At 35.4% G+C, this 23749-nt stretch overlaps 1 protein-coding gene across 1 annotated transcript in view; it reads left to right on the top strand.

Moving 5' to 3' along the window:
* The window catches only part of COL19A1 (collagen type XIX alpha 1 chain), a 308387-nt gene that overhangs the window by 134701 nt on the left and 149937 nt on the right, over positions 1-23749 (top strand). Inside the window, exons 12-13 of the mRNA XM_059399023.1 lie at positions 5477-5530; positions 7100-7135. Of these exons, the coding sequence (XP_059255006.1) occupies positions 5477-5530; positions 7100-7135 (90 nt within the window). The remainder of the gene's footprint in view (positions 1-5476; positions 5531-7099; positions 7136-23749) is intronic.

Genomic DNA, 23749 nt, shown 5'->3' with positions numbered 1-23749 from the left:
CGGGGCACCTGGGTGGCTCAGTGGGTTAAGCCACTGCCTTCGGCTCAGGTCATGATCTCAGGGTCCTGGGATCGAGTCCCGCATCGGGCTCTCTGCTCAGCGGGGAGCCTGCTTCCCTCTCTCTCTCTCTGCCTGCGTCTCCGTCTACTTGTGATTTCTCTCTCTGTCAAATAAATAAATAAAATCTTTAAAAAAAAAAAAAAAAAAGTCAGACGTCCTGGGCTCAGATCCCAGCTCTGCCACTGCCTAACTGGCATACTACTCAGAACATGACTTACTCCCTTGGTGCCTCACCATTTTCATTTGCACAATGGGATGATAATGTTAATAACACTTCAGGGCTTTTTTTTGGTCTGTGTTTGAGGATAAACAGGGTTATGCGTAAAGCATTGAGAACAGTGTCTTGCATACAGTAAGAGCTGTGTAAATATTTACTGTTATTTGAAACTGGGTTAAATAAAACACAATTATCTCTAATAAAAATATCATTTCGTTTGTTTTTTTGGTGAGGTTATATAATCTTAGGAAAGTTGATTTCAATCAATGAGTTTAGACTCTTCCTGTGCATTTTTATTATTGTCTTTCATATATCCCTTATCAGTACAGCATCTGATGTTTCTAAAATAATCTTGTTAATCTCTTTATACCAGTGTAATCTTTATTATTAAATGCAAAAATATTGAAATCACAAAGCTGAGCTATCAGCTGGCAACAGCTGGTGCCATCACTAGGGAACAGGCTCCAGTCAATGGGAAGAGGAGGCGAAGAATTAATTGATGGTTAAAATTTTTTTTAGCAAATATTGTTTTGTTTAACAAATATTATATCTTCTGATTTTTAAAGATGCTACCTACCATGAGTAGTAGATATTCCAGGAAAATTAATTTCACAGTCTGCCTGCTTTTATAATTCTAGATATTCTACTGTCCTTCAGCTTTCATCTTGCCTTTAGATAAGAGTTCCTATCTCCACATAATGTGCAGAGTCAACTGCTGTGCTTTTGAGAGTCTTTATATACATGAATTTTATTGAGAACCTTGATAATAGATTCCCTTCTTATTCAATATTGAATTCATAGTCTGTTCCATTTGATTCTTTATGCTTTAGGGTGTGTGCTGCATCTTTTCCTCCCCAGTACTCAATAACCATCGATAGCAGCACCAGTGTGACAGGAGGAGAAAAATTGCACTTCAGAAAAGCATTACTGATCTGTTTCTTAGAGCTTATTATGATGCCATGGCCTTAAAAACATTGTACTTTGTCAGAGGACATGAGTTACATGGGCCCACTTCAGTGGCCATAAAAGTAGAAGCTTGATAAATGTAGTACTTCTCAATTGCATTTTATCCTATGTGACTTAAAGCACAGTGGTTCCAAATCCATCAAACTGAGTACAAACCTGAACAGAATGAACTATTAATTATCCCTTAAACTTGGACTTGAAAAGTAAAAGCAACATTTATTAAGTACCTACAGGTACTGAGTGTTTTTATAACCTGTGATTCTCAGAATAAGCCTTCAAGGTAACTATTATTTATACCTATTTTATAGGGAAGCTTGAACAACTTAAGATTTTGCGTAAAATGCTGCTCTTTTCCTGACTCTCCTGAACTCTGCATCTCTGAATCTTGGGTACCTCCAATAGATGTAGGCCTCTCTGGGAACTGTTCCCTTCGCACTTGCTATATATTTCCATAATAGTATTCAGTATTCACATCAGCTTGTCTTTGGTTGCATTAGTCCCCATCTGCTTCCTGACCATGGTTGATTGAATCAGGGATGGTTAGCTGATTCATTTGTCAGTAAGTTCTTCCCAAAAATTGCAGTTAGGGTTAGTCTGTCAGGCAGGAATATTGAAAAAAATTAGTGTATTATTTTATGCCTAGAGATATTATTTTTATAACATGTAATGTGTGATGATTATGAATCATAGTAATAACTGGGACACCACTGTACCCAGAACTCAGTGTAACCTCATGCCCCACCCCAAAGTTAACATTTTCCTGAATGTTGTGTTTAATGTTGCCTTTTAAAACAATAACCTTTTCATATGCATATGTTCATAGAATATAGTGTTTAGTCCTTTTTAAAAATTATTTTTATTAACATTTAATAGTCTTTTTTTAAAGATTTTATTTATTTGTTTGACAGAGAAAGAGAGAGCAAGCACAAGCAGGGGGAGTGGCAGGCAGAAGAAGGAGAGGGAGAAGCAGGCTTCCTGCAGAGCAGGGAGCCCACAGAGGGCTTGATCCCAGGACCCGGGGATCATGACCTGAGCTGAAGGCAGTCGCTTAACCACTGAGCCACCCAGGTGCCCAGAACATAAAGTTTAGTCTTATATATTTGTAGATATTCAACAATATTTGTTGACAAAATGGATACTTGATATCTTTCTCAGACATTTCTTCTTCATTTGTCTTTCTCTATTATATCAGGAAGCACAAAGAAAACATCCTTTTTAATAAACTTCTCAGTCCAGTAAATGGTTCAACATCCCATCACTTACTTAAGTCTTGGCACCGCCTTTTCTTTGCCCCCTTTTCCAACATATCTGCATGTCCTGCTTCCCAGTATGTGCAATCTCTGACCTTGCTCTCCATCTCCAGTGTCACCCCCACACCCCAGCCATCCTGTGCTCTTGCCTGGAACACTGTGACAGTCCCTTTTCTGCTTCCACTCTTGCTGCCTACAGTCTATTTTCACATTGTGGCCAAAGTGATGTTTTTTGAAACAAGGTCACATCATGGCCTTTCTCTGCTTGGAACATTTAAGTAGTTTCCCCATTCCACTTAACAACAGAAAAACCAGCCTCCTTACCATGGCCTCTAGTTCTCTATGTGCATTGACCTCTGCTTGAACTTGATTTGATCTCCTGTTCCTTATCTGCATGTTCATGACATTCTGCTCACCCTAGGAGCTTTGATGCTTGCTGTGCCTTCTAACCTCAATATTTTTCCCCTGGATCATTGCATGCCTGGATCCTTTGAAACAACAAATGTCCCCTCCACACAGAAGCGGTTTCTTATCACCCCAATTGAAATAGCAGCTCTGTCCCTCTTCTTATCACATTCAGCCTGTTGTCCTGTTTATCAGCAGGACAACCCTCCTCTCATAATAGGAGTTCCCTGAGGGCAGGAATCTTGACCCTGTTAGGGAAAAACTACTCTCACATTTATTTAAAATTTTACAATAATGAACATTATATTAAAATTTTGTTCACACTGATTCGAAAAGGGGTATGCAGAAAGGGAGAGAAAAGGAGAGAAATTGAACTCAACTCCAGATACAACAAGGAGAGGGAGGGATACAGCCAATAGAGTGATGGGCTCAGTGAATGGAAAATAGTTGCTAAGAGGAGACCTCAAGGGTAGGATGTTTCTTGAGAAACTGACTTAATAGGATTCTTGCTAAAGGCAAGCCAAACACTTAGGAGTCAAAGGTCAGAGATGAGGCGCCTGATCTGATATCAAGGGTGTGAGATTCTTTCTAAACTGATTAAGGAAGAGTCTGCTAAAACTGGGCTAAGCAGGCCAAAGACAGAACAGGACAGAGGCCAAGCTTGAGGCCTAATGGAGAAAAGATTTCCTCAGAAGAGTGTGACTAAAGTTTGGACAAAGAGAGAGTTTTTGTCAACTTCTTGTTTTTGTACTTCTAAGTAGCACTATCCAATAGAAATAGAATCTATTTAATGTAATACTTATATAGTATAATTCTAAATATGATATAATTTCAAGACAAATCTAGATATACTTTCCAGTAGCCATATTAAAAAAAGTAAAAATAGACATGTGAAACTAATTTTAATAATATATTAAATATATCCAAATATTGTCATTTTAATATATAATCAATATAAAAATTATTAATGAGCTATTTTACATTTTTTGTACTAGATATGGAAAATCTAATATGTTTTACACTCACAACACATCTCAATTCAGACGAGTCTCATTTTGCTTAGTTGGGAAGGAAAGGCTATTTCTTTTTTTTTTTTTTTAAGATTTTATTTATTTATTTTTTGACAGACAGAGATCACAAGTAGGCAGAGAGGCAGGCAGAGAGAGAGGAGGAAGCAGGCTTCCTGCTGAGCAGAGAGCCTGATGTGGAGCTCGATCCCAGGACTCTGGGATCATAACCTGAGCCGAAGGCAGAGGCTTAACCCACTGAGCCACCCAGGTGCCCCAGGAAAGGCTATTTCAAATAATAAGAAAATATCACATATCAAATGTGATTTACTTTTTCACTCATCCTTTTTCTATAAATACTCTGAGGTAACAGTGAAAGACCCATAGCTATGAGTTTCATCCTGAAAAGTATTTCTATAGTTGTGAAGTGTTTTTTGCCAATCACATGCTGTTTTCATCCGCTAAATCTTTTCCCTTAAGGTGTAAGACGACGGTTTTCACATAACCTCTACAAGATTATTTTAAGTATCCAGTTTTCCTTCATTTCTTGAAATTTATCATGGGCTTCTATATTAAGTAGTTAAAGCTGCTGGCATTTGATATTGTTTATTGACTACAAAATGTCAGTGCCACGAGAGATGGATCCCTCAGCCAGGAAAAGTAAAATGTCTGGACATAGACTGTGCATTGTGTGGCTTCAGAATATTTCTTTTTTCCATGATTGTTCTTCCCTCATCCAATGTGTTAAATCAAGGATGAAGGAAGATTTTTTTTTTCTATTTGGCACACAGTCAGGATGTGTCTATCTAACTTTCTGTTTACACTGTGAAACCTTCAACTATAGAACGCCCCTGAAATCTATCACAGTGTTCCTGAGAGCTGTCATTTCTGAGTCTGATCAACAAAATATCCACTGAAACACCCAAGAGTCCAGAAGATTCATGAACATATTTATCTGATACTCTATGTCTTATATAGTTTGATTAAATATCTTTATAAATCCAGGTTTAAAAAAAATAGGAACTAGAGAACTAAAATACTTTAAAACAGGAAAGAGACTATGTTGTAGCTTCAGGCTGTGAGTGATAGGGAAAGAAGATATCCTTCATTTATTTTTCCTTCACAATCAGATTACTTGATAGATACATAAAAATGTTTTTTATTTAATTCTTGAATTTTTTTGGCAAGCTTTATAAGGCCAAATCAATGCTAAATCAAAGGTATTTAAAACATCCACAAATTTAATCCAAAGTGGATACTTAAAAGCTCATATAGATCTAAATGATGTTCTCCCAGATGGTGAATTAATGTAATTTTAGCAGGAAGCAAAGTTGCACAAATATGCAGTATTCAGGACTCACGCTGATTTAATGTATCTGTACTCACCACAACGCAGATGTTGCTTATCATTTTAGTGCCAGTTGTCTCTCTTTCTCTCTATACTACAAACTGAAGAATGGGAGTTGGGAGTTCAGTAAATTATGATTTGTTTTGTGACTAATGATTTGTTAGAAATTCAATCTTTCTGTGAATTGTATATAGAAATTACATTGGTTGTATTCTTCATACAGGGTTTAAAAGGTGACTTGGGTCCTCGTGGTCCACCTGGCCCCAAAGGAGAAAAGGTATCGTATTCACCCTGAGACATGCCAGTTTTTCTTAAGAAAACTCTGAGAATGTATGCGGTGACTTTTCTCTGATACGTTAAAATTAACCAAAGGCTGTTATGTTAAAAGCATCTGAAGAAAAGCCTTTTGGTTCATTTAATTAGTTTGAAGAGACTAAATGCACAACTGCTAGTTGACATTAATTTGTGTTTATAAGATTTCACTTCTCTCCCTCACTTAACAGCATTAGCTATTCCATTGCCAAATTAGCAACTGTGCCTTGTATCAGGGAACTTTGCCAGTAGCACTGTACTGCTACCATAATGGTGAAGCAGGTGGCCTTTGGGGGGGAAAGAGGTTAACTTTTTAACTCAGTCTTGTTCTGAATGCTTCATTTCCTGCCATTTTTCTGTCATGCCATTTTATAATGATCTATTGGCTGTGACCTTGAAAAGAGATTTAGAAGTACTAAAAGCAAGAGTCATTCAGAATAAGGTCATTGGATGATCCCAATTTGATGAGAATTATATGTGCGGGTGTTTTATACTGTATTTTGTTCTCTATTGTCAGCACATTTGGGAATCCTTGTCTGGCTTCAATATTTACCTCTCTGTTAAAATCTATCTTACAATTTGGTCCTCAGTGACCGAGTTAAGCTATGTTGATGTTCCTTAACAGGTATTGGCTATTTTTATTCAGTTGTTCCAAAAAGTAATGATTACTCAATACTAAGCCTTAAATTTTGAGATGACTATATTAGAGGAGTAAAGAAAAAGTTACAGAGATACTCTCAACATGAGAACTTATCTCCGAGCTTCATACTACAAGGTATAAGGTCTCCATAATGTCCACCTAAAAAGCCTTATAGCAATGATTTTTGATCTTAATGATTAAGAGTTCTTATTAAATAAATAGGAGTCCTGATATACAAAAAAGCATAGAGGCAATATATAAGACAGAAAATAGTAAATTTTTAGATGAGCCATTTTATAAAGATTTTTAAAAGCTTCTTAATATATCCACCTGGTAATTTGTATTCACTTAGGTCAGTGAAACAATTTTGTTATTTAAAAATACGTTATTATAGACAAAACCTCTTAAAATTGACGGCAAGTGCAACGTCAGTTTAGCAGAGCTTTGTAAGAGGCAATGGGACTGCTGCTTGCAGCTGGGAGGCATGAAGTGGGGAGATGCACTTATTATTTCTGCTGATCCTCATACTAACTTTGTCAGAAAAATTATCTGTCGTTGTGACACCTCCCAGCTGCTTCATTGGCAAGTAACCATATTTGAAGAGATATTCTTTCTAATTTTGGGTTAGTAGACAAAAGAATAGAAAATTAGATTATTTTAGCTTTTCAAAACAAGTTCTGCAGAAAGCATGGGGGTGCACAGGGTGGTATTTATATCATGAGAGTTTAAAGCACATGATACGTTTTTCATTGTGCAGAGACTCCTATCACGATGAAATTCTATTTTCTCCTTCAGAATTTATCTATATATTGCTTCTGTTCATTCAGAACACTTATAAATAAAATGTGCAAGAAAAGATTATTAGTAATGGCAACTTTTAAAAATCTATTTTAGGGAGATACAGGACCTCCAGGACCACCAGCCTTAACTGTAAGTATTCCTGAGATCAGAATTCAAAATTGAACTATGTTATCCTCTTCATTATTCACACTACATCATGACTAAACCAAAATTTAAGCTTTAGGATATTTTGAGAAATGAAAGTGACCTTAGAGTAGATCTAGCCAAACCTCCAGATTTTAAAGATGGGGCAGCTGCCCACATCAGTGAAATATGTAACCCGAGGTCATACCAGTAGTTACGAGGAAAGGCTGGAGGCGGTGCCAGTCCTGAACAATTTTCTCTACCCTCCATATGGTTCATAATTGTGCCCCTAGAATGTTTGATTATACATTCTTAACAAGACATTTAAAGTTAATGGAAGCAGAGACTGTTCTACTTATTCTAAAAACTGTAAAAGAACAAAATAAACTATAATTGCCCAATGGATTAAAAACAGCTACCTGTTTAAACTGATTGTTCCATTCCCCAAAACCTGTCCAAGACAATTGCTTTTTCCCTTGTGATTAGCTTCTAAGATTTACAAGTGATAAAAGGCTGATATTTCTGTAACAGATTTATGAGAAAAGTTTCTAATGTGCACATAATGGGATTGTTCTCAATTAAATGGTTCATCATTTATTAAGCACTTAATCATAAATATATAATGACTTTATATTTGGATATAATTTACTGCTATAGATTTTCTTCATAAGACATTAAAGGCTCTCATTTAACTTAAAGGCTTGGTCTAACAATGACTAAGCTTAGTAGGAAAAAGGAAACTTTCTTAAATAAGATTACTTGTAGCCTGAGGTCTCTTGAGTTTTATGTTGATATTATCTAATGACATAAATTAAGACTTGAAATCATTGGTTTTCAGACCAATTCTGATCACAGAAGGTCAGGTTTAAAAAGAAATCTTCTAGCATCTGTGTTGAGCTCTTCCCAACAAGGCAGCACAGTAATCTCAACAACTGTGTGGCTTTGATAACGTTCATATTTATCTTTGTACTTGGAAATGTCATTCCGAACAATACCTTAATAATGTCTTATGCAAATAATTTTTGCAGTGCTTTCTTAAGGGACAAATATTTCTTTATAAATGAAAAAAATCTAAGGAATCAAACACATGACTTACTTAGAAATAACCAAATTCAATTTACAATGGAATTCTGTGCTTGAAGCTTTTATTTTCAAAGTGGAAATGAAAACTATTTGAGAGGTGGTTTTAACTGCATATTAGTCAGCCTTTTTATACTTTGTGGAGTTTATTTTTAAAAATATTTGGCAGTGATTTAGACTTAAGCCTGCTTATTTTATTTAAGTCACATGCTTTCTTTTGTAAGTTACATGTTCACCCACTCCACTTAGTTATCTGATTTCCTAGTCTTTTCTAACTTGTGTTTGAAGGGCAAAATGTAGTCTTTGTTTATCATTTCATCTGATAATGCAGTTTTGGCCCCTTACCCAGAAAACTGTATTGGAATAGGTATATTTTATGGATTTTCTTTTTTTAAGAGGTGGAGAGGGAGAGTGCCTATGCATGAGGGGAGGGGCAAAGGGAGAAGGAGAGAAGGAATCGTAAGTAGGCTCCACATCCAGAGTAGAGCCCCAAACGAGGCTTGGCCTCATGACTTTGAGATCAGGACCTGAGCCAAAATCAAGAGTCGGACACTTAACCAAATGAGCCACCCAGGCGTCCCTATTTTATGGATTTTTAATAACGGTTATTGTCTTCCTACCAAATAACACCTTAGAGATGTCCCTGTACTCTTTAGCTGGCAGACACTGAGGGAATACAAGTGAATTTGTACATAAAAATATAACAAGGCAAAGCCACTGTGAAATGAAATGTTTTATTTCATAGTTAAATATTAGTATTATTTGGATATTACTAGTTTTATGCTTATGTCATAACTTTATTAACATTATCAACTGTTAAAAAATGGGCAGAGACCTGAATAGACATTTTTCCAAAGAAGACATACAGATGCCCAACAGACACATGAAAAGATGCTCAACATCACTCATCATCAGGGAAGTACACATCAAAACCACGATGAGATACCACCTCAGACCGGTCAGAATGGCTAAAATTAACAACATAGGAAACAACAGTTGTTGGTGAGGTTGTGGAGAGAAGGGAACCCTCTTACACTGTTGGTGGGAATGCAAACTGGTGCAGCCACTCTGGAGAGTGGAGGTTCCCCAGAAAGTTAAAACTACAACTCCCTGTGATCCAGCAATTGTATTACTCGGCACTCACCCAAAGGATACAAAAATATTAATTCGAAGGGACACACACCTTGTTGTTTGCAGCAGCATTATCAACAATAGCCAAATTATGTAAAGAGCCCAAATGTCCATCAGCTGATGAATGGATAAAGAGAATGTGGGGTGTGTGTGTGTGTGTGTGTGTGTGTGTGATAGAATATTACTCAGCCATGAAAAATGGACTCTTGCCATTTGCAATGACATGAATGGAGCTAAAGAGAATTATACTAAGTGAAATAACTTAGTCCAAGAAGGACAAATACCATATGGTTTCATTCATATGTGGAATTTAAGAAACAAAACATGTAAACATAAGAGTTAAAAAAAAAAAAAGAGGCAAACCAGGAGATAGACTCTTAACTATAGAGAACAAACTGAGGGTTATTGGAGGGGAAGTGGGTGAGGAGATAGGTGAAATAGGTGATGGGCATTAGGGAGTGAACTTGTGATGAGCACTGGGTATTGTATGTAAGTGATGAATTACTAAATTTGATGAATTACTAAATCCTACACCTGAAACTAATATTATACTGAATGTTAACTAACTGGAATTTAAATAAAAAATTGGGGGCATCTGGGTGGCTTAGTTAAGCATCTGACTCTTGATTTTGGCTCAGGTCATGATCTCAGGGTCATGAGATCAAGCCCTGTATCAGGCTCCACTCTGGGGTGGAGCCTACTTAAGATTCTCTCTCTTTCTACTCCTCCCCATCCCCTCCTCCTGCCCCCGAGCTCATGCTCCCACTCATTCCTAAAAAACTGAATGAGTGAAAGAATGAATGAATGAACGAATGAATGAAAACTTGGAAATTAAATAAACACTTTAAAAATTCTTAAAAAAACAATTGACTGTTAAATATGAAATAGGGATGAAGCAAAATGCATACCACCTTACCATGTACTATTTAATTGATTTTATGATGTAGATTAATACATTTTAATGAAGTGATTGATAACAGTTTTCAAGGAAGATAAGCTTGAAAGCTATATTGACTCCGCTATATTCAGAATAAAGGAGGCATTTTTTATGAGTCAATAAACTGAGAATTCATTCATAGTGGTTCTCAAAGCTAATTGCACAGTAAATTCACCAGAGAGCTTTAAAACTTACCAATCTGTGGCTCCACCCCCAGAAATTAAAATTCAGTAGATTGGTGTGGACCAGTATGTTTTAAATCTCCTGGGGTAGTTCTAAATATGCAGCTGTAATTGAAAGCTGTTGTATATGGGCAATGGAATGGAACAAGCTTTCTTCCTATTCAAAAAATTCTTTTAGACTTTTGAAGAAGTCTGACTTTCGTCTGAAATCCAACGTGATGCATCGTAATAAAGAAATGTCTCTTTCCACTAGGGAGGCACACTAGTAAAACTAAATTAAGATTGAAGTCTGCTTGGTTAAGTGGAGGATTTAGGACTAGGAAGACACCTTTAATTACAGCCTTAACCCAGCCATTCAAGAACTGCAGTGAGCTCAGGTGTCTTAATGCTTCTCAGAATTTATTATGCCCAAGAACATTCAGGGGTCTTGTTTGTATACCTATTTTATTTGATTAAGTCCTTGTATGTGTGATATTCTACATTTCTAACTGGGGGTGCAGGTGCTGCTGGTCCTCAGACCACACTTTGAGTCACAGGGCTTAGCATTCGGCTGCCAGTTGCACTGCAGACTTGTTGCTTCATTCCATAGATTAGTGGTTCCTTTCCTGTACTGTCCATTAGATGTACACAGATCATCTGATGTAGGTGTGCTTATCTTAAGATTTTTCCTGCTTTTCCTGAGCTTCTTTGATCTGTAAATGTATGTATTTCACCTAACTTGGGAAATTTTTATCCATGATAATTTTTTTTATACAGTGCTGGATTATTTTTCATGTACTTTGAAACTTTACATCTGTGAACACAAGTGAATCGGCTTTACAGATTATTTATTCTATTTGCCTTACCTTCGATATATATCTGAATCTGACTTACTCTCACATTTCGATACCCAGTTAACGGACTCCCTACTTCTTCCTTTGATCTCCTTGAGTTTTACGGAAACACGGAAGCCAGGAAGCTTCCCTCATCATGCTTCTGTTCAAAATCTCCAGTGTTTCTCAATTTGACTCATAGTAAAAGCCCAAATCTATACAATGGCCTAGCCTACAAGGTCTCCCAGATTCAACTCTTGCTGCATTTCTGACTTCATCTCTCATTCTGCTCTTTTTGGTAACTTTATTCCGCAACAATGGCATTCTTGCACTTCTTCAAGCCTGGCACACCCCCACTTGAGTTGCTTTGCTGTTTCTCCTTCCTGCTCTAGCAAGGAGCATAGCTACTTCCTTTAAGTTTTAACAATGACCACATTGAACTGCCCTACACGCCATACACACACAGAAACACAGAATTTCTAACACCCATTAGTGCTGCATTTTTTTCATTTTCTCTATAGCATTTATTACTTTCTAATGTATCACTTAAAATGCCTATTATATTTATATTATATATTTATTATATTTGTTGTCAATATTACTCTACATTTGACTATTAATCCCATGAGAGGCAAAGGTTCTCTGTGACTTTTGTTCATTGTTGAATTCCAAGCACACAGAACAGGGTTTAGCACATAGTGTGTCCTGAAGGAAAAAAAAAAAAAAAAAGTGATGTTTAATGAATCTTGTCTTTGTAGGTATTTTAATCTTTGCTTTTTAACCTCATTGATTCCATTTATTATCTCTCTTTATCTTAGTTTGTATAAAAATAAGAATCAGTTCTTATATAATGATTTTGGTGAAGTAATTTGGACTGATGTTTTCTTTGTCACAAAATTTTTGTGCTGCGGTATTCCATTTTTATTGTTTTATGGTCATTTGTTTATTGAAGTTCTCTGAAGTCAATTTTTTATAACATTAAAAAAAGAGCAAATAGAATAAATCTGAGCCAAATAGAATAAATCTGTGATTCCTATGACTTGATTCTGACACAAAAGTATGAATTGAAACAAAAGTCTTTGATCTACAGTTTTAGGTTTTACCTTATCTTGCCTGATTTATTACTCATCTCTCAGCACTTTGTTTAACTAAAATGTCAAATTTGGCAGCTAATCCATGAAAATATTAAATCAGTTGCTATAATTTGGGACTTTTGCTTTCAATAGCACAAATAGAAACCAAATAAAATCAGATTGTACCATGATTCCAGCAGAAATTCTCTAAGCAACTGCTTATTAACAACAAAAGAATTATTCCCTTATAAATAAATTTTGCATGTACATGTACATTTTAAAATTCTCATTTTAAAAATATCATCAAATCACCGTTTTTTGAAGCTTATTTGGTTGCCACCATACCTAGAATGAGTGCCACAATGACACTTAACAAGTGAATTACTGGAAATTGTTGTCATAGTGGAATAAGTATTTTCTACCATATTCCTCCTAAAGAACATCAATTTAGACAATCACCCATGGATAAGATAGCTTTGTGGAAGTCCATAAAGAAGTCTAGTGGGGTCTAGGGGAAAAGTTCCCGCATACCACTGAAGCAAAGAAATCTGAGAAGAGTGAAAGAACAGTTTCAATCTACATGCATCAGCCCTCCCCACGGCTGCACAGCTCAATGCCAAGAGACACCTTTTCAGCCCTTGATTTCTCCTGTTGGGGAAAGTGAGAGCTTGAGAATGAGAACTCACCTGCCCCAGCGATGCAGGACACTGCCAAAGAAACTCACTTCCTTCTTGCCTCATCCAAAATACTGAGATATGCTGTGTGATAGGGTGGGTAACCCTGGGGAAAAAAGACCAGGTAGAGCTCTCAGAGGGCACCAAAGGAATGTGAATCCCACTGAGTGTACATATCCTAGACTCCATTAGGAAACTCACTCACAAGCCTCTGGGCATTCCTCACCTTTGATTCTCCCACTAATGGCCCACAGGCACCTCCAAAGCTCCATGCACCTCACCTCCACAGATACCAACCTCATGGCCAGCTTCATGTGTATGCTCCCAAGGGCAGCAGGAATGAGCCTTTGCAGAGGACTAGTGAGTGGTCCTGGGATTGAGCCCCACTTCGGGCTTCTCTGTCTCCCCCGTGCTTGTGCTCTCTTTCTTGCTCTCTCTGACAAATAAATAAAATCTTAAAATTTTAAAAAATCAAATATGAAGACAACAAAAGACTTCAAGGAACACTAAAAATCAAGGAAACATAACATTACCAAAGAATGCAATAATTTTGCAATAACAGATCCCAAAGAAATAGAGATATGCAATTTTCCTAATTAAGAATTCAAAGTAGTTTTAAGATAGTTCAATGAGCTTACAAGAAAGATAGTTCAATGAAATCGGGAAAATAATACATGAACAAAATGAGAGAGAAATCATAAGAAAGAACCAGATAAATCCTGGAGCTGAAGACTCCAGTAAATGAAATGAAAAGAAAATGCAGTTGAGAGCATACAATAGACAAGCAGAAGAAAGAATCTGTCAAGTAGAAGCCAAGTCCAGTCAGAACAGAACAGAAAAAAGAATGAAAATGAGAAAAGAAAGCCTACATGAAATATGGGATATCATTAATAGAAATGATCTATGCATTATTGGAGTACCAAAAAGAGAAGAGAGGAGAAATGGGTAGAAAGCTTATTTAAAGAAATAATGGTTGAAAAATTCCCAAAGCTAGAGAGAAAGTTGGACACTTGAATTCATGAAGCTCGTAGATTCACAATAGCCAGAACGTGGAAACAACCCTAAGTGTCCTTCAACAGATGAGTAGATAAAGAACATGTAATGTGTGCAGTCTATGTGTATAATTATTCAGCCATAAAAAGAAGGAAATCCTGTCATTAGCAACAGCATGGATGGACCTTGAAGGGATTATGCAGAGTGAAATAAGTCAGAGAAAGATGGATACTCATGTTCTCAACTTATATGTAGAATCTAATGAAACAGAATTCATAGGAACAGTGAGTGGACTGGTGGTTGCTAGGGATAGGGGATGGGGGAAATGGAGAGATGTTGGTCGAACTTCCAATTATAAGATGGCTAACTTCTGGGGATCTAACGCACAGCATGATGACAATAGTTAACAATACTTGAAAGTTGCTAAGAAATTAGATCTTAAATTATCAGCACACATACACAAAATGTACTTATGTGAGTTGACAGAGTGTTAACTAATCTTATTGTGGTAAGTGTTTGATTATATACACATGTATCAAATCATCAGGTTCTATATCTTAAACTAAGACAATGTTATATGTCAATTATATTCCAATAAAATGGGGGATGTGATTTACTGATAAATTTAACATATCTCTTCTGTTTGATATTTATCATTTACAAAGCAGATGTTTATTTGCATGAACTAAAACCAACACTGAATAAAAAAAGTCATAATAACATTCAAATTTCTTTGATCAAAATGCAATTTATCTAAGATCATAATGCAAATTTATGTAAAAGTAGCTTCTACTAAATTATTCTGAAACATTAAGATTTTAATATAAAAAATACTCTATTAAGAGGTTTTGTGGTTTATTTATGTTATTTTAAGTGTGACATTTTACACCAGTTTTTACTTTTTTTAAAAAAGTTTTTATTTACATTCCAGTTAGTTAACATCCAAAGCAGTATTAGTTTCTGGAGTAGAATTCAGTGATTCATCATTTATGTACAAGACCCAGTGCTCATCACAAATGCCCTCCTTAGTACCCATCACCTGTTTAACCCATCCCCCATCCACCTCCCCTCTAGTAACTATTAGCTTGTTCTCCATAGTTAAGAGTCTGTTTTCTGGCTTGTCTCTCTATTTCCTCCCATGTTCATTTCTTAAACTCCACATATGAGTGAAATCATGGTATTTATCTTTCTTGGACTGACTTATTTCACTTAGTATATTGTGCTTTAGCTCCATCCTTGTGCTTGCAAATGGCAAGATTTCATTCTTTTTGATGGCTGAATAATATCCCATTATATTATATATACCACATCTTCTTTATGCATTCATCAATTGATGGACATTTGGGCTCTTTCCATAATTTGACTACTGTTGACAATGCTGCTACAAACACCAGGGTGCATGTAACACTTTGAATAAGTGCTTTTGTTTTCTTTGGGTAAATACCTAGCAGTGCCAGTGCTGGATTGTAGTTCTATCTTTAACTTTTTGAGGACCCTCCATATGGTTCTCCAGAACGACAACAACAATTTGCATTCCCACCAACAGTGCAAGAGGGCCCTTTCTCCTCATCCTGCCAGCACTACTTTACATTTAAATACTAGATATAAATCCTTACATTTAATGTGCAAGTGAAATTACTGCAAATTATTTGCTTCTTTGTCATTTGAAGTCAATAACTTTAAATATAACTTCTTTATGTATAATTGTGTGTCTTTACATATAACTTCTTATCATTGTTGCATATCTTCTATGTTCTTACTATTATACACTATTAACAGACATTCCTCATATAAAAAACATACTGCTATTTTTACAGTCAAGTTTTGCCAAAATCCCTAACTGAAGCTTCAGAAGTGAGGCAGGGAATGTGATTGAAATAAGGCAGTTGGCTAACACCTCTGCCTTCTTCCCTCTTTTCTCTTTTGGCCTCTGCATGTCCTATTAGAAGAGACAGATGAAGGAAGGTAGAACAGTGTTATTTCATGGAATATATCCATTAATTTTAGTTCCCAGGAAAATGACTATGTTACTCTGGCTCTGTCTCTTTGGGGAGTTATTAAATACTCATCCAGATGGCACCAAATGTTGACATAGAAGCCAAAGGTTAAGTCAGTCAACAGCAGAAGTGTCTTAGACATGCTTACTAAAAAGCCAGTCCCTTGGGACCTGGATAAATCTAGCATAAGGGAAAATTGGGCACAGAGAAGGAACACGGATCTGACCCTATTGAAACTACCTTAAATACCATATGCAACTGAGAGAAAAATCTCAGCTGGTCATTTGTAAATCAGATGACACACAAATTAACAGGTGGCCTCCACAAACAAGAAATCATATAGTATTCACATAAAGGAAAACTTGAGATAGGGTTTTTCTTTCTTTCAAAATTAATGTGTTGAAAATACAATAATGATCAGTTCAGTGGATGCTGTGGCCCATTCCCTCCGTTTCTCTCCCCTTTGACCTGAATGCTTATGTGTGGAATACTGTGCTAGGTGCTGGGAACACAGAAACAAACCTTGTGTTGTTGCCTTCCCTAGAACCTATTTGATTTATGAAAAAGCAAACAGTTGTTTAAGAATGATCATTTTCACACTGATCATTTGCAGTTAGCATATAGTCTACTTGTATTTGTATAACTGTAGTTATGTCAGTATTACATGAAAACAGTTATTTAAGAGGAAATCATTTTTTACTCGAATCCTTATGTTATAATTTAAACAGTTACTTAGTTTAAATACATTTAAATCACAGACAACTACAAAATAGTGTTTTCTTACTAAAATTCCTAAGAAACTATAACTATCTCCTGTTAGGTGAATGAAATAGAAAAGTTCTTGTTAAATACCACAGAACATAATTTCTTTTAGTTTTGACTTGAATAAATATATCATCTACAGCATATGTATACCATACATATTGAGATCTACACATAAATATATGTGCTGTAGCATAGCAATTAATAGGCAATTCCATTAAGATTATTTAAAATCCCTTACATAGCAAAATCTGAATTATTTATATGGTCTTTCTATGAATTGCCTGAATTTGAATTAAGTTTGTCTTAAAAAGTTGCATAATTCATAGTTAATTCACTATTAACTTTCTAAAACTGCTGATCCAGCTCAATATTGAGATTTTTAGGATACTAGTGGGTCAGAAGAAAGAAGGGATTTGATTTCAAATATTCTTAAAAATCAATTATTTTTTTAATGTATGGGCAAAAGACTTACATAAATGATTTAGTTGATTAAAATAAAAGGTATTTCTATCTACAAAACTATTTTTATTGACTCTGTGCCGAAATATAGGGGAGTGGATGCTTAAGGCCCTAGAAAGATTTATGTTCAGCCTCAGAGAAGATTTATGTTTTGGAAAAACATACCATCAGCTCATTTGACAGAAGGTGATTTATGTATCTTTCATTAGATAAATGATTTGAGAATAGCTCCTTCTGCCCTTCTGTTTATAGTTTGCTTCTGTTTCAAAAGACATTTCAAATTGTTTTCATCACAATTCTACGTTATGTATTTTAAAGTTCAAGAATAAAACTTTTTTTCCTAAAAGTGCTATACACTAGCAGTTAGGGAATTTTATGAAGGAGCTGTTTTTTCATGATGAGATATTCAGTGATCTAGAAAATATACATTAAAATGTATCTTAAATGCCATTAGAAAATTATAAATGGAAAAGCCGTTTGAAAAATTATAGGGAGACAAGTGTGTATTTAAGTCAGATATACATAGAAATCAGTTAAATTGATTTTTACTCTATGTATATGAAAAAATTTGGGGTAGGAACCTTGTATTGATCTATAAAGTGGTATTTTAGAATTAGAATTATATTTATTCCACTTAACTATTCCACTGGTTTTAACAAACCCAAAATTCATGCATTATAGCTTAGGAGTTACCCCATCCCTTCATCCAGGGTTTGAACCTAAGCATGTTACTTGACTTTTTCCCTGTGCCCTACTTTCAGCATCTATAAAATGGAATAACAATATTTCCTACTACATAGCATTGAAGTAACGATTAAATGAATTAGTATTTGTAAAACTTTCTGAAAAATGATTGGCTCCTAGTAAGTACTATTTAACGTTTAGCTAGTGTTCTCATTGTTATTATGCTAATCTTCAAAGGCAAAACATCAATAGGAATGAGACCTTTATGAAGTAATTGCTGAGAAATGTTCAAAGACAACTTTTGTATAATCACAGTGTCTTTATGGGTAGAACTTTTTCATCTTAAGGAAATTATTAACTATAAACTGAATCAAAGTATTTTCTTTTTTTACTTCTCGTGTAGTCTCTATGAGCATAGCAACCCTTTCTATCATATGCATTCCCTGTGACTTGTAGTACTTGGTTCAGGGTAGGTACTCAATACAAATTTCTTCATAGGCAGAAGACAGATGTTTTTCACCGACAAACATATTATCAAAATAAAATATCACCAAATCTTACGGGTAGAATATCTATGGGGGAATATTTAATCCCTGACTCGAACATTATAATGAAAGGCAGACGCCCTCCCTCCAACTAAAAGTGATTAATTTAGGGTAGGTAGTTACCTTATCCTATATTGATTATTTTCAACAATGGCAATCCTGATGTCACTTACTGTCCCTCATTGATATTTTGTCAGTTTGAGAGACATGTCATTTGTGGGCAACTGGAATTATCTCCTTATTTGAAGAATCCTACTTTCTGTTTAATATACCACGGACATGTCTTATTAAAGTTTCTTTTGACAAATAAACCCTAGCTATAAGGTCAAGAAACTCAAGTCTATTGGGGTGCCTGGGTGGCTCAGTGGGTTAAGCCGCTGCCTTCAGCTCGGGTCCTGGGATTGAGCCCCACATCGGGCTCTCTGCTCAGCAGGGAGCCTGCTTCCTCCTCTCTCTCTGCCTGCTTCTGATCTCTCTTCTGTCAAATAAATAAATAAAATCTTTAAAAAAAAAAGAAACTCAAGTCTATCCTGAAGTATGCAACTATTTTTATTTATTTATTTTATTTTGGTAATGTTGCTGACTAATATTTAGTGGTCAAAACAAGGTTTTAAAGGTCATTCAAATTGTGAAATTCTATTATTTCACCTTTCAATTTCCTCAGGAATTCTAATTCATTTAGCTATATATGATGTAATATCTACCCCTCTAGTAACATTTTAATAAATCCTCTCTTTTGTCACATTATTTTGAAAGAATAGAGATTAAATGTAAAAAAAAAAAATAGTTAAGTTAGATATATCCACAATATAGAGAAAGGGTTGGACTTAGCAGTGTCCAGAACTGTGAAAGGTATGAAATTTTACCCCACTTGCAAGGTAACAATTAGCCTGCCACAATTTAACAGATCCTGGAAGAAGACATGAGATCATGAGTCAGAGATGTGGCAATTATCTCTCACGGCAGCAGGCAGTGTGAGCTTCGTGTTTGCACTGGTTGCCCTGGCCACCAAGCCTCAGGAGTAACCCAGATAGGTGCTGCACGTGCAATGGATTGGTGTCACAACTGAGGAACTCCAAGTTTGGGGAGCCCAAATCTTTTTCAATGAACTTTTTAAACAGCCCTTTGTCCTAAAAGGAGACATTATCTTTAAAATTCTGAACAGTGAGCACATCTTCCCTTTGGTTTTTGATATAAGCATTCTTAAAAAGATAATAACAGAAGTAGAAAAGAGCAATTAGTACCTCCCTCACAAGACACACATGAAAGAGCCATGGAAAAACCCTTTGTCTCCCACCAGTATCCACCCGTCTTTTTGACACTGTCTTGGCTCCTGGCAGATTTTTCTCTGAGTATACCACTGCATTAGCTACTCTTACTAACCTTACCTGAGCAGGCTAAGACCAAAACTGTTCAACTTGTCCCATCTAACAGTTAATGAGGACTACTGTTAAAAGGATTCCCAGCAGGTAGATGAGGCCAACCTAGAGTACTGATTTCAACCATGTTCCCCTGGATCCCAGACCCAACCAGCTGAACAAATCCCTTAAATTATCCAGATCTACCTTAGAAAACCAGATGATTTGTTCCTTAAGTTTTGAACTGCTCTTTCCCCTTGATGTGAAGTATTACTCCAATACAATATATCAACAAGAACAGACACATTTTTAATAAAACTTATAGAAACCCATTCTGTATCCTATGTTAGCCTGGTGTGCCACCAAAATGGTACTACTGTGTGAGCCGTATTTGGTCAGGTAGCCATTATCTTTTTGATCTAGGACCACATCAAGCCAACAAGAACATCTAGGCAGCTGGGGCAGAATTAACTTTGAATTCTCTAGGTTCCCTTGTGGCTTGGCTGGTAGGTGAAAAGATGGTTTGGAACATAGAGCAGTTAGTGCCTCCCTCATAAAACAAGCAGAAATGCCAAAGATTCATGGAGAATTATCTCCAACAATGTGCTTTGTATCCCTTTTTAAACAAATCCTAACAGGTTGTTGCTCTTTTATTTACCACACCATTTGCTAACAATACCACTGCCTCATTCAGCCTCTGAACAATTCTAATCCTCAGGAGCCTTCTGGGACTTTGCTATTCTTACTTACCTTCAGTCTATGCTGTTGATTTTTCATTCCATTTCTGATGGAACACCATTCTGTCTTACAAACACTTCTTAGTTTCCCAATATAATATTTTCTAAAGAGTTTAATATCTTCATATATCAAAAAAATGTCAAGGGTGATCCTATCAGATCCAATAATCTGCTAAGATTTACCTAAAACCCCATTGGTGGATTAACGTGATACATATTTAAATACATTTTATGCTCCAAATATTTCTTTGGAAGTGGAAGTAGAGCATACTAGAAGTAGAATTGAGTTTTGGGGTCAGATATATTTGAGTTTAAAGCTCAGGTTCCCCCACTTATGTTCAGTGTTACCTCTAGGAAGTTTATTTTCTCACCTATGAGAAGGAAAAATTCTATTTTGACAGTTATTCAATTAAATCACTTATGTAAAGTGGCCAGTGGGATTCCTGATATAATAGCAGGTACTCAATAAATGTCAATGCTCTATTCTTTTCCTAATTTATTGTTGTGAGTGTGTGGAGGTCATCAAAGTATTTGTTGTAATGATGTTGAAATGTTGCCCTTGGGCTTCTACCCTTTGGTTCTGTGCAAATATGAGAATCTTTTTTTAAATGCTGTTTGTATTGTCCTTTTATTCACTATTTATGTGCTTGTAATAGCTTTATATTAGTACATTGACTCTCAAATTATGTTGATTTGTTCCCATGATACACTCCTTTTTTTTAGAAGCTTAGAAATAACTTTCTAATTACTCCATTTCATTGAAATATTAAGAAAACATTAATTATAATTTACATTCATGCCAACTTTCTAGTGTTTGATTGGTAGTTTGAAAATTAAGGCATTTGTGCCTGGCTTTAATAACATTGCAATCTGGTCATTTGAAAAACACATCGTATTACCAACCCAGCAGATTGAAAAGGAACATGGGAATAATATCCTGGGGGAGGAGGGTCTATGTGATACATCATGACAAATATTCTTAATGTTACTTGCATGCACTGAACTGAAGATACATTGACTCAGCCTTAACTTACTCAGTATATGATTATAGAGGGTAAATGCTTGACCCATTTCTAAAAGATTCTGTTTAAGAAAATATTTGTATATAGATTGACTTGTCCATTGGCCTACAGTATAATTTCAACAAAAATTGAATTAGTTCTTAGATATATTAAACTAAGTCTCAGAATTTTAGTATTTTCAAGAATGCCTTTTTTGTTAATATAAAAACATTATCACACTTAACATCCACAAAAAGCCCATAAATAGACAATGCAGTTACTTTACCCATTGTTTAGTGTACAAATTACCAAAATACACCATATAGTTAATTCTGAGTTTATAGGGAGTTCTCACTGATTTTCTTAATTAGGAATTAACCATTTCACTATTTAAGCAGCCACCCTGGCATTTCCCACCTGTTCTACAGAATTAACAAGGCTAGTTTAGTCTTATAAAGGTCATCTCCTTAGTTCTGCCACCAACAAGTACAAGTTGAATCTAAAGACAAAATGATGACTAAAAATAAATAAATAAATAAATAAATAAATAACTTTACATGGGAGTACCTAGGTGGTGTGGTTGGGTAGGTGTCCAACTCTTGGTTTTGGCTCAGGTTGTGATCTCAGGGCCGGGATCGAGCCCCACATTGAGCTTTGTGTCCAGAATGACATCTGCTTGGGATTTTCTCTTTCTTTCCTCTGCCAGTACCCTTCCCCCCATGCTCTCTCTCTCTCTGTCTCATGGTCCTTCTCTCTCTCTAAAGTAAATCTTAAAATATTTTACATGATAATAATTACCATTATATTAACCAAATTAGTGACAGATTAGTGCAATTTGGGACCACTTATGTTATGTTGTACACTTAGGGATAAATTGCTGGGTATAAAAATTAGAGCAATTTCTTGCTATTTCAAATGCTAAATTTGAAACTGCATGCAATTAGTGAATTTTGAGAATAAGTTTATTTGTCTTAATTTATTTAGTATTTTAAATAAAAATTTAGTACTCTTCAAGCTAATATATTTACATAATTAAAAATAAAACTGGAAGGGTCATAAAATAAATGTTATATTTCAGTAAATAGATTGGGAACAATTAACATTTGAAAAAACACAAAATTGGATGTATTTATCACTCCCATACCAATAAAAATATTAGATGGATCAAAATTTTAAAGGTGAAAATTAAACCAGAATGGTCTTATGGAAAATATGGAAATTTTTTTTAAGATTTTACTTACTGATTTGAGTGAGAGAGAGTGTACACTCTTGATTGAGGAGAGGGAAGGAAGAAAAAAGCAGACTCCCCACTGTGCATGGAGCCAAGACATGGGGCTCCCTCCTAGGACCCTGAGATCATGACCCAGGCCAAAGTCAGAAGCTTAACCAACTCAGCCACCTAGATGCTCTGGAAAAAATAGAAAATTTAAAAATAATTACTAAAGAACAACTTTTTAAAAGTAAAAAATCAAGAAAGTAAATATGAAAAAAATTAGTAAATGTGGCCACATAAACAAATAATTTGTGCATTGCAATTCAAAATATATATAGATATGTAGATATAGATAAACTTAATTTTTAAAAAAAATGGGTAAGGATGTGAACAGAATTTATACAAAATAAAGAACGAGATGTCTTTTAAACATAAAAAGTTTATCTAAATGTACTTATAATAAGAGAAATATAAATTACAATGTCTCTGACATACTAATTTTCACTTACAATACTGGCAGTAGTCTCAGTTCTTTTGGATATACACCGAGAAGTGGGACACCTGGATAATACGTTAGTTATATTTTTCATTTTTCTAGTAACCTCCATGCTGGATTTTATAGCCATTGCACCATTTTACATTTCACCAACTCTGTGTAAGTGTTCCAATTTTTCCACATCCTTAACAACACTTACCTTTTTCTTTTAAAGAAGCCATCCTAACGGGTGTGAAATGGTCTTTCTTTGTAGTTTTAACTTGGATTTTCCTGCTGATTACTGATGTTGAACATCTTTTCACTTGCCTATGATAGAATAGCTAAGATAAAGAAACAACCTAAATGTCACCTGACAGAGGAATAAAAATGTGGCGTATACGCACAGTGAAATATTACTTAGCCTTTAGAAAGGATAAAAGTACCTGTGTGGCTCAGTCTGTTAAACATCAACTTTTGGTTTTGGCTCAGGTCATGATCTCCCGG

This window comes from Mustela nigripes, chromosome 5 (genome assembly GCF_022355385.1).
Source record: "Mustela nigripes isolate SB6536 chromosome 5, MUSNIG.SB6536, whole genome shotgun sequence".
Classification (NCBI taxonomy): domain Eukaryota; kingdom Metazoa; phylum Chordata; class Mammalia; order Carnivora; family Mustelidae; genus Mustela; species Mustela nigripes.
The sequence above is the reverse complement of the archived record's forward strand: the minus strand, read 5'-3'. Positions and strand labels throughout refer to the sequence as shown.